Here is a 12493-nt window from a genome sequence, read left to right as displayed (position 1 = left end):
TCCTGGCACCCCTATGATGTGAATGTTGACCTCTTGAAGTTGTTCCAGAGGCTGCTTATACTGTACTTATGTTTTGGGATTCTTCTCTTCTTCTTGTCATTCTGATTTGCTGTTTTTTGCTTCCTTATGTTCCAAATCATTGATTTGAATCTCAGCTTCACCAATGGTTCTTTATTGTATGCTTTGTTTCTGACTGGATCTATTTTATGCTGCTGAGGTCCTCACTAAGTTCCTTGGACATCCTTATAACCAGTGTTTTGAACTCTGCATCTAATGGATTGCTTATCTCCATTTCATTTAGCTCTTTTTCTGGAGTTTTGATCTATTCTTTCATTTGGGCTATGTTTCTTTGTTTCCTTGTCTTGGCAGCTTCCCTGTGTTTCTTTCTATGTATTAGAAAGAAATGTATTTCTATGTATTAGGTAGAGCTGCTTTGACTCCCCATCTCGGTAGTGTGGCCTAATGTAGTAGGTGTCCTGTGGGGTCCAGTGGCACAGCCTCCCCTATCACCCAAGCCGGGTACTTTGTGTGAACTAAGTACACCCTCCTTTTGTAGTTGAGCCTTGGTTGCTATTGGCAGATCAATTGTAGGGATTTACCCAGGGTAGTCAGCTATAAGGACTGGCTGTGACCACTGACCACCAACCTCCACCCTCTGTGGAGGATCTTCTGTGCAGGGGCAAGCTGGTGGTGCTCTGAGGTGGTCTGTAGCTATCCACTGGGTGTGCTGGCCCTGGGGTTTCCTGAGTGATGCAGGCCAAGGTCAGCCCCTTCCTGTGTTTTGCCTGGGGCCACCCTGCCTGAGCTATAAAGTTGCTGAGATGGCTGCTACTTGTACTGGGCATGTAGATATCTAGGCAAGTCAAGCTGTGAATCAGTGCTGGGCCTGAGGTTCAGTAAGGCCAGCTGTTGCTTATTCCAGAGGATTTAGGAAGTGGTGAGGCATGAGCCGAGACCAGCCATTCATAAATTGGGTGTGACAGAGTCTCTGGGGATCCCTAAGGCAGGTCAAACAGTGTTAGCAAGGTGGATGGAGGCTCAGATATGATACCAGCTTGCTGGCTCTGGTGGCAGGGTGGGGGGTCTTTAGCAAAGGGACTATGGCCTCTGCTCTCCTCAATGCCAGACACTTCAGTCTCTCCCTATATGCCACTGGTGCCTTTCAAGCTGCTCCCTCTGACCTCTAAGTTGCTGGAGGTCAGAGGGAGTGAGTTTGAGTAGGTGAGTCTGTGTATGGCTTCTTTAAGAGGAACTGCTTGGGGCTCTAGGAGTTTCTTCCACCGACTCAATTCCTACTGGTTTTTGCAGCCAGAAGTTGTGGGGACTCATCTTCTTGGCACCAGGAGCCCTGGGATGGGGGCCCTCACTCCCATGATATCCCTTCCAAATCTGAATTTTTATCCACCAAAAAATGGGTGTGTGATCAGCCCATTCCATGTTTGCACTCCTCCAACCAGTCTGCGTGGTTGTGGTTTCTTTAATTCCGAACTCGATTTCTGATTTCTGTTTTTCTGAATTCTAGTTGTAGTTTTGACGCGGTAGTGTGAAGAGGGGAGCCATGTCTCCTGCGCTGCCATGCTGACCGGAGTTGTAGACGACTTTGTGTTTGTTTTTTAACCAAGGCCCTGCTTTTAAACGGACAGAAGGGTTGAAATGGAAAATTGCATTAAATGAATGTATTTTTAAATCTAATTAAAATGTGGATGGACTCAGATTATGCAACTAAAGCAGAAAGCAGCCAATGAGAAGTCTATACACACAAGAGGAAAATGTGACTCAATATTCAGAAAACCTAGATGCTACCACCAACCAGATGCACCATAAGCTCTAGGATCAATTTTGTGAAGTCATTATATACATCATAACTTATCCTTATAAAACTGTCTATTTTAGCCCTGGCTGGTGTAGCTCAGTGGATTGAGGGCAGGCCTGTGAACCAAAGGGTTGCCGGTTCGATTCCCAGTCAGGGCACATGCCCAGGTTGCAGGCCAGGTCCCGAGTAGGGGGCACACAAGAGGCAACCACACATTGATGTTTCTCTCCCTGCCTTTCTCCTTCCNGAAAATGTGGCTCGATATTCAGAAAACCTAGATGCTACCACCAACCAGATGCACCATAAGCTCTAGGATCAATTTTGTGAAGTCATTATATACATCATAACTTATCCTTATAAAACTGTCTATTTTAGCCCTGGCTGGTGGAGTAGCCCTGGCTACTCCACTGGCTGGTGTAGCTCAGTGGATTGAGGGCAGGCCTGTGAACCAAAGGGTTGCTGGTTCGATTCCCAGTCAGGGCACATGCCCGGGTTGAAGGCCAGGTCCCGAGTAGGGGGCACACAAGAGGCAACCACACATTGATGTTTCTCTCCCTGCCTTTCTCCTTCCCTTCCCCTCTGTCTAAAAATAAATAAATAAACTTTAAAAAATACTGTCTATTTTAAACTTTACCTTTCAGTCTAACTTTGTGCAATCTTTTAGAAGCATTCTTCAAAAATAAAACATTAACTACACATATGAAAGGGGGGTGGAAATGGATAATTGTGTTGAATATATGTAACTTAAAAGATCATTTCTTTTAAAATAAATGTGAAAGATGATTCTTTTAACACATTAACTTCGCTGTCTCCCAGGATGGAGCTACTGCACTCTTCCTGGCCGCCCAAGGCGGTTACTTGGATGTTACTCGATTACTGTTGTCTTCAGGAGCTAAGGTCAACCAGCCGAGGCAGGTAATACCCGGGTGCACAGAGTGCTGGGTGGGAGGGCCAGCTCCCCTGCAGCAGCATTCTCCTGGGCAGCCCGTCAGCTCTGAGTGTCTTTAAATCCTTTTGCTTCTGTGATACAGGTTAATCTTTGATTAGGGTTTCTTTTGGTCTTTGCTTTGGGCTTTCCTGAAATCAGGGTGACATCACCTTTTACTATTTTTAAAACTTGGGTGTTTGGTATCTGAGGTCAAGTACACACTCTGCCACCTCCTGTTCAAATAAATTGTGGCTGCTCTGGGGTAACGAGAGTAGGCGAACCTGGGACATAGGGAAACAGAGGAGCGCCAGGTAGCCTTGCCCCGGCCCAGCCCCTCCACCAGTGTGCTGCCTTACCTCCTACCCCCACTTCTCTCACCAGGCAGAGGAGGCACTGCAGTCTTTAGCAGGTTCCACACCTTCATCTCTCACGTTTATAATGCTATTAAGGCTTCATTTACCAACACCTGGTAAGCCAGTTAATTGATACTTAAAGGAACAGAATGCAAGGTAATACAGGCCTCACTTAGAAATGGTGAAAAACCATCCAAATATAAGGCATTATAGCTTCTCTTACATAGGAACGATTTCTGCTCTAATTAATTTGTTTTTAATAGAACATTTCAGGTTAAGGTAACTTTATTTTAAAGGTAGTTTGCTAGGAAAAGTCAAACCTATTTCTTACCAATAAATGAGCCCCAGGCAGGTTCCCACTGTACTGTGACCTGCTTTGACAGTGCCTGTGTGCTTACGTGATGAATAGCTATGGGAACCTTAAGGCTGGTCGAAGTTCTTGACCACAAGTTTTTTCAGACTATAAAAGTCCAGGTGTAGGAGGAACCCATGAAAAGAAAGCCATTGGGCAAAGTGGGTTTGAGATCAGGAATCCTGAGTTCTGGATCCAGCTCTGCCAATAACTAGCTGTGTGGTTTTGAGGAAATGAATCAGCCTCTCTGGACATCTGAAATGTAGGAGGCTGGACAGGATGATCCTGATGATCCCTTCAAGCTCCCCCATTTCTGATGATTGCTTTATTTAGTGTTTAGTCAGTATTTCTTGAGAACTTAACATGTGCCAGACACTGCTATGAATGTAAGATTATATTTTTAGCATTTTAAAGATATTTTTAGGTTTAGATAGCCTCAGGAATAGTTCTGGAAAATGAAACTTTCCGAAAAGTTCCTGCTGGAATTGACATTTGGGGATTTGAATTTAAGATTTCTTGTTGGTCTTTCCTATTTTGAAATTGTTGATTTATTCTTAACCAGAGGCCTCATTTTACTAATTAAAATAATTGGTTATATTTAGATTGGGTAAGTTTGATTTAGAGGTTATTATTGAGGATGCCACTGTGAATTTAGAAATAAGAGATTATCAAGTCAGTCTGTTTATCTGTGTGTGTGTGTCTCTCTCTGTACATCCTTCTAAAATAACTTCTGGTGTTTTGACAAACCTATTTGTAAAATACATTGTATTATTCATATGCCTAAGGAATTGTTTGTAAAAGTCATGTTGATGTGAGGTTATATTTCGAAGGCTGCCTTGATTGTGTACATTTAAACCTAAATTCGGTCATGTGGTGACGACATTGAAACCCAGAAGTTACAGGTGAACCAACATGGCAGTGGGAGCCACAGCATAGCACAGTGTTTTCCATTCCTCAGAAGTGAGGATGGCCTGGCCAAAGTGGGTGACCTGGCCTGAGAGTGGGAGGGCTCTGCCCTCGGGTCGAGGAGCAAGTGACATGCCCTGCCAAAGACTATCTAAGGCCATTGTTCAGAATTTTGAGAGCCCAGCTTTGAGAAGATTGTTATTCGGGAACAGGGTGCTTTATAACATAAAAATTGCTTGGGGGTGAGGGGTGGGAGGAGGAGTGACAGAATTTTTCCTTTTCATGGAGTATATACTACTCTCACTGTACCCTCTGTACCCCACAGGTACCACTTACCTGTAAAAGCCATGGTCTTTTTACTACCTGCCATGACCTTATAAACAAGAGGTTCTCTAACTAGGTCAGACTAGTCCAAATTCTGTCTTCTCTCAGAGAGTAAACTGCATATTTAATTCCGTTCCAATAAAACAGGTAGTGTCATAAATGTGGCAAAAGTGGTATCAGTCCTGGCTGACTTTGTCACAAGTTATGAGGAGGTTAAAAAAAAAGGTGTAATTTAAAATTTCCATTAAAATGCCCTGCATACCCTAGCCAGGTAGCTCAGTTGGTTAGAGTGTCATCCCTATACGCCAAGGTTGCAAGTTCAATCCCCAGTCAGGGCACATACAAGAATCAACCAGTGAATGCATAAATAAGTGAAACAACAAACTGATGTTTCTTTCTCTCTCTCTCCCCTCCCCTTCTCCCTCTCTCCCTCACTTCCCTCCCTTCCTCCCATTCTAAAAATAAATTTTAAAAAATTAAAATGTTCTGCACATGGTAGAATATTATATAGGTAGGACATTTGGAAACTAATGTTTTATCCTGAAATCTCAGTTGACACATTGTCAGAAAATTTTTGAACTTGCAAAAAAAGGGCAAAGATACTTACCTGGTTGAGTCTCTTTATATTTGTAGATAAATCTTATGAACAGTATTTGCATTGCCATCCTATGGAGTTGTGATATTTTATAGCACGTGTGACAGGATATTAACAAAGTTGCCTTGAAATTATTCAGCTGACACTTGATCGGAGCTGCTGGAATCTGAACAGTAGCAGAATGGCTTTCCCTGTAACTCTGTCACTGACACATTAGCTGAAAACCTATTTAGTACTTTTGTGAGAGGAAGTGATCATTACAAAGCTAGCCACAAGCAGATTTTGGAAATACTAAGTTCTTAATTTGAAACTTGAAAAAAATTTCCTTCTAAGTTGTTTTATTTTTTTAAAGATTTCATTAATTTTTAGAGAGGGAGGGTTGGGGAGAAACAGATGTGGGAGAGAAACATTGCTTAGCTGCCTTCTCGTACCTGCCCTGCCCCCAATGGAAACCATGTTGCTGGGCAACGCCCGACCAACCGAGCCCTGCAGGTCAGGGCTGAGCTGCTTTTAGACAGAGAGGTTAAGAGTCACAGAGATCATTTAAATCCACAGTCAATCTAAAAACTCATTTTTCTATTCTTTTTATTCTTTTTACCTCACCAAGCAGAGTTGAAATAAGTCAAATCTACTTTTTAAAGGATGAAACATGTAATTTTCTCTACAACATTGGCATTTTTCACAGAAAAGACAGTATTGAAATATTTCTCAACGAGAAACAATGTTAGTCTAAGTTCAGCATTTGACCCAATGTTGTTTTCCTGAAAGTTGCATGTGGGGTCAGACATTTCCTGCAGAAAGCAGAAGGAGGATGTTAGGAACACCCTTCAGGGCCTTTACATTTCGGATATAAAAGCCATTTCCTTATTCTTTAACCGCCCCCATTTCCATTCCCCTTACACTGAGCCGAAGTCCCCCTGTAGTTCTCACCCCTCAGTCTTCTTCCTTGGTGTGCAGAGTGAGTCGAATCATTTTCCACTTGGTTTGTACATGGAGAGTAGATGACTTCTCTCATAACCACATGAATCTTACCTTCCTCAAGCTAAATGTTCTCTTTTCTTTTTATTAAAAAAAGTGCTTTACAGCCCTGGCTGGCATAGCTCAGTGGATTGAGTGCGGGCCTGCAAACCAGGTGATCGTGGTTCGATTCCCAGTCAGGGCACATGCCTGGGTTGCAGGGCAGTTCCCAGCAGGGGACGCATGAGAGGCAACCACACATTGATATTTCTCTCCCTCTCTCCTTCCCTTCCCCTCTAAAGATAAATAAATAAAATCTTTTAAAAATATATTAATAAAAGAAAATGAGTGCTTTACATGTTATGACTTCCACTTCATGGTGATTTCTTTTGCTTAATGTACTTTGAAGTTATATATTTTTGTCAAGAAGTATTCAAAAACTTATATAAATACTTTTGATGCTGTTTTCTACTCCAGTTCTCTCCACAACTCTACAAAAAGGAGCTAAAGTGACCTAGTTTCCACCATTTTTGTTGTAAAGTCATCGTCACATTCTTACCGCTATAAGGACAAATTAAGAAAAAAAAGAACGTGAGGTATACAGAAGAGGAAAACCTCTCTGATTCATAAACTAGATAATCAACTTATACATAATTTGATTTGGTATAATGCTGTAACTCATATTCAGCTCCCTGGGTTCGAAAACCAGATTTGGAGACATTATCACCAGTAATGAAATACACAGGTGTCCCCAAATCTCATTATACCAATTGTTCCTGCCGGCTAATCTGTTATCTCATGGGGAAAGTGGAGGAATCAAACTCAATAAAACATATGGAGGTGCTTTGTAAACAAATTACAAATTAAGGTGCTTACTGTTTTTCATGATAAATAATATTCAGATTCAGTTACCATTTTTAAAAAGATTTTATTTACTTATTTTTAGAGAGAGGGGAAGAGAAAGAGAAAGAGAGAGAGAAACATAAGTGTGTGGTTGCCTCTCACACACCCGCTACTGGGGACTTGGCCCACAACTCAGGCTTGTGCCCTGACTGGGAATTGAACTGGCAACCCTTTGGTTCACAGGCCTGCACTGAATCCACTGAGCTACACCAGCCAGGGCTTAGTTACCATTTTCTAAGGATTTGTTAGCCTGTACTTGTACTCAGCACCTGTCTATATGTTTCCTCATTCATGAGAATCTCTGTGAGGCTAATGTTTTTGTGAAAACAAACAGAAACAGAATAGGAATTTGCCTAGGGTCAACCAGGAAATGGTGACATCTTTTTCCACCTACCAGGACTATTGCAATTAAGGTGATAATTGAGTGTTACCATTACTGTTATGATATTAATAGTTGTTCCCAATATAGCACTTCTCAGCACTTTTCTACATATTAGTGTCAATTAATAGAATTTTAGTAAAAACAAGCCTTCAGAAAAGCACCCAGCAGGCCCCTGACAGCCTTTCCTTGGCTGCCCTCTGGTGTCGATCTCAACAAAGAACAAGTGAACCCAGAGCAGGTGAGAAGGGAGAAGTGCGTCAGCCCCTGAGCCTGGAAAACCCTTTGTGGAGCCAGACCCCCTCTCCTGCCTCCCAGGGCCCCAACCACACCCCTTGAGTCATGCCTGCTGGATTTCTCACCTGCCGAACCAGCCACTCCTGTCCAAGCCACTGTGCTGTAAATGTTCTTCTATCTACGTGGAATTTCCTTTCCCCTCGCCCCCCCTGGCAAAATCCTAGTCCTCATTCAGGACTCAGCTCAGAGACCAGCACCCCATCTGTGAAGCTGACTCTGTAATCCCCATCCAGTAAGTGGGCCCCTTTCCTGGTTCATCAGGGGCATTTTCCTGCAATCGTACTGAAATTCCGTGTCTCTTCTCCACTAGACTTAGTTCCTTTGATGACAGGGATCATGTCTTATTTTTAGTACTTTGCCTGAGACTAAGCAGATGATTAATAATTGTTGGGTTGTTGAGTGAATGGAAGGGTCTCCTAAATTGGGAGAACCCAATTAAATAATGAATGGAGAAGTGCTTTGTAAACTAAAAGTACGAATTAAGGATGTACTTAACGTTGCTAATGATACTCAGATCGAAGATCGAAGCCTGTTTCTCAGAGGTCCTTGTACAAGGATGAAGTAGGGAAAGGGTGTCTCCAGATCTCTTCCAGCTGCTCTTTCCCAAGACATCGAGGTGCCACTGTCCTCCTGCTGTGTCCCCAGTGCCCACAGACCCCCTAGGCTCGTGGTTTACCAACACCCCCTGCCCTGCTCACACACCCTTGTCCTCTGCCAGGACAGCACTAGGCAACGATCCTGTGCTTGCTGTGACTGGGACACTGGCGTTGAAACTGCACAGTCCAGCAGAAAAAATGAAACCTCGTATCCTGTAACTGAATCATCTTGTTTTTTCAGCCCCTATTCTCACTGATGAGTAAGTCAGTCTTATCTGACCAAAACAGCCTCTTTGGGCCATATTATCTTAATTACCCCAGAGGTTGTTAGTCAGTTCTGAATCCCCCTCCCTCCTCTTGCCCTACTCAGAGGTAAAACTGTCATCTGGCGTTGGGGTAGGGGTGGGGATGCTCGTATCTTGTGCTGGCTTGACCAGCCTCCAGTCCCTGAGCCTCCTGTGTGGGTCCCACCACATACTGGCCCTGCCGACATCTCTGTTGGTGAGACCAAGACATTCCGTGGTTTTATCTTCCAAGCTCCAGGTGTACTCCAGGCCACTGTTTACCTAGCCCTTCCAATTTCCCACAGGCAGGCAGGGATCCCTGGGCGCCCAGCTTCCCCGCGGATGTGGACCAGGAGTACTGGGGTGCAGACGACTCCCACAGCCATTGGGAGACTCGAGCACCAGCCACAGTGCAGAACTTCTATAAGGGACCTGTAGCTTTCTGGGTTCTATCCCAAGAACTGGAGAAAAGTCCTTCCCTAACTGCAATTCACCATAATTTATCTGGGTGTTCCTACCACCCCTAGCTTACCCAACCCAGATTCACCCCCTGGGCAGTGGGAGAGGGGACACGTGGACCCTCCCAGACCCGAGCCCCTCCACCCTTCCTCTCTAGTGCATTCAGCTAGCAGAGAAGGGGTTCCTATTTTCCTTTCTGTCCGGCAGGAACCACCCTGCTGTCAAGGCTGTCTCTGTCCCAAGGCTGTTTTGCTTTTCTGAGTGGTGCAGCTCAGCCTCCTGGCCTGGTGTTCACAGGAAAAGGGTCACTGGGGGAATGACACACAGGAAGTATTACCCCAAATGTCCTCCCACTATAACTAGCTACTGCGGAGCACCTCGCAGAAGAGACAATATCCCTAAAAATTATGTGGCCTGGCGAATTCGGGACACGAGAATAGAGGGCTGGGAGAAGAGTCGTTGTCCAACCCTCGGAGCCCACCTTGCTCTTCTGTGGAACTGAAGGGCACCAGTCCCAGGGGAAGTTAAGACAGACTGGCTTCTCCTACCCGGGCTCCTCACACTTAATTCTGCCACTCTCTGTGGTGACAGATCCTTCCATAACATGGCTGTTTTATCAGCTGAAACCAAGCCTTGGCAGTTACCCAGGCAGTCCAGGTACTGCCAGTTGCTGGTCTGCGTGACTGGGTTGAAATCACCCTCTTCATTTGTTGGGGAGGAGTTCTTCCAGAGTGTTAACTTGCTGCCCTGTGGGTGCTTTGTGGTCTGCTGGGGTCCCAGGTGTGCTCTTGCCGCAGGACGGGACGGCGCCGCTGTGGATCGCGTCTCAGATGGGCCACAGTGACGTGGTGAGGGTGATGCTGCTGCGTGGAGCCGAACGCGATGCTGCCCGCAATGTGAGTTTGAGCGACAACACGTGCACTGAAGCTCTGAAATTGAACTCAGCTTGGTCTGTAACTGAGCTGGGTTTTCTCTCAACCTCCACCTGCTGTTTAGTGGGAAAACAAAGGAAAAGTATGAATCCACTGAAACTTAGCAAGTGCTGCTCAGTCTGTCTAAGGGAAAAACTGTGTAATTGCTTGGACATGCTTGTCCCCCACCCCAACCCCCCAGCAGACTTGGGGATAAACTGCAGGGTGGGGGATGTAAGAGCCTGGGCCTGGGGCTTTCCTTGAGGAATGTCCCTGGCGGCTGCATGGACAGCTGCCACTGCACTTCCTGCTGGCACTGGGCCACAGTGCAGCTGGCCGAGTGTGGAGGTGGGGTGTCTGTGGTTTGGGGTCCTGCAGTGCTCCAGGCTGCGCCCGCCTCTCCCGGTTCCCCCAGTAACAGGCTCCTGCTCCGCATCCCTTGTTGGCCCCCACTTAACCTTTGCTAGTGTCACCTAACTGCCTCCGTGTGTCCCACAGCAGGCCATGCCCCATAGGAATTCAGAGCAACTTCCTTCCTTCCTTCCTTCCTTCTTTTCTTCCTTCCATCCTTCCATCCTTCCATCCTTCCATAGTGTCTGGACTTTTGTCCTTGGTGTTCTACTATGTGACCCACCTTCCCTTTCCAAGTCAGAGCTCATAAAGAGGAAGTCAGAGGGCATATTCCTGGACACTTCATTTCCCCTCTCACTCCCTTTTTCTTCTTCCCACAGACCCTGAAGCCAGAAAAGAAAAATCCTCTTTCCCATTCTTTCTTCCTGCCTCTAGCTGAGCCGTTGGCGCTGGGTGGGTGGGGTCTTTCCTTTACTACAGGAGGGTTCTGTGAGCCGCAGCCCCCAAACACAGCACTTGCTGTGTTAAAGTGAGAGAGAAAAGCATTTGGAAAATCTCTTCTCGGAGAGGCCAAAAAGTGATGGCAGAAGTGGAATGTTAATGTTTGAACATGTTTTTGCATTCTTTTTTTTTAAAAGAGATTTCCATTTATCTATCCTCTTCCTCCTCTGCCCCCACCTCTACCACCACAAGCAAATGGATAACTGAGGGCAGATTAGAGCAAAGTTACTTGTGAGAGAAAACAAAATGAAAAACACTTAAAATTTTAGAATACTCACTACAGTTCAAGGATTCTTTAAATCAATGCAAACAGTTCAACAATTAACTTCTGCTAAGTCATGAATGCAGAGAATGCCTCTTTAGTCCATTTATGTCCTAAAAATATGCTCTTTAAATTACCCTTTCCCTGATCTAGCATTCTTTTTTTTTTTAAAGATTTTATTCATTTATCTTTAGAGGGGAGGGGAAGGAGAGAGGGAGAGAAATATCAATGTATGGTTGCCTCTTGTGCATCCCCGCCCCTGGGAACTGGCCTGCAACCCAGGCATGTGCCCTGGCTGGGAATTGAAACCAGAGAACCGCGATCCTTTGGTTCCCAGGCCTATGCTCAATCCACTGAGCTACACCAGCCCCAGCCTTACCTAGTATTCTAAGTGACTGGAAGAGTGTGAGTTCCCGAATGGCAGGGTCCTAAGATAATATAGGAAGTCACCTATTGTGCCTGGTACTCTTACACAGAGTTAACTGTTTAATGTGCTCTAAAATGCTCTTAGATTAAGAGACAGGGCAAGTCTGTGCTTATTCCTAGTTCTCAACTCACAGTTCAGTTTTCAGCCAACACACACAAACTGTTAATGGGCAACTTTTGTTTTCCTGTCTGCCAAGGATGGAACGACAGCGTTACTGAAAGCAGCCAACCAAGGGTATAATGACGTTATAGAGGAGTTGCTGAAATTCTCACCTACCCTTGGTATTTTGAAGGTAAGCTCTAAAGTGAAATTTTGCCAATCTTGTAAAAGGATGAAATTAGAAATTCAGAGTTCTATACTTGGGACTGTGGTAGAATCTGGGTATAATTCACATGGTTAGTTGTATGCTTGAGAAAACATACCTACAGCTTCTTCATGTTGGAGATTTGTGGGTACTGGTAAAAATGAGAAGGTGGTAAAAAGAATAAACCAGAGTATGTCAGTACCTCGTTTTTCAGAAAAAAAAATAATAGACAACAGTAGTGAAATTGCTACGTTGGAAAGTCAACCATGAGGGTATGTCATGGGAGGGTTTGTTTTAGGATCTGATGCATCCACAAATCCTAAAACACATGATATTTGTCCCACAAAACACAGGGGACACATGTTCATGTTCCTTCTCTTCATTCTCTGGAGCAAAGAACCACACCGTTGGCGTGGGTGAAATGAAACCAGCCTCCAGCATCTGGACACCTCAGAGAATGCGTCACCCTGGGGAGCTGGGTCTTCCCGAAGGCAGAGCCCCACAGCTCTTCAGTCTTAATGGCTGGGATTAAAGTCTTTCTAAACCACAGTCTATACGAGGGTTGGCGATCTTTTTCCACAAAGGGTCAGG

General features: G+C 44.9%; 1 protein-coding gene across 6 annotated transcripts in view; it reads left to right on the top strand.

Moving 5' to 3' along the window:
* ANKRD29 (ankyrin repeat domain 29) overlaps positions 1 to 12493 on the top strand; it is a 49467-nt gene that overhangs the window by 30217 nt on the left and 6757 nt on the right. For 5 of the 6 annotated variants that reach the window (XM_037031964.1, XM_037031981.1, XM_037031955.1 and 2 more), the window contains 3 exons: positions 2630 to 2728; positions 9944 to 10042; positions 11795 to 11890. In XM_037031964.1, coding sequence (XP_036887859.1) covers positions 2630 to 2728; positions 9944 to 10042; positions 11795 to 11890 — 294 coding nt within the window. The remainder of the gene's footprint in view (positions 1 to 2629; positions 2729 to 9943; positions 10043 to 11794; positions 11891 to 12493) is intronic. The other variant, XM_037031973.1, reaches the window with a different exon arrangement.

Source organism: Sturnira hondurensis, unplaced genomic scaffold (assembly GCF_014824575.4).
Source record: "Sturnira hondurensis isolate 20B ecotype Veracruz unplaced genomic scaffold, ASM1482457v3 Scaffold0001872, whole genome shotgun sequence".
NCBI classification, from domain to species: domain Eukaryota; kingdom Metazoa; phylum Chordata; class Mammalia; order Chiroptera; family Phyllostomidae; genus Sturnira; species Sturnira hondurensis.
The sequence above is the reverse complement of the archived record's forward strand: the minus strand, read 5'-3'. Positions and strand labels throughout refer to the sequence as shown.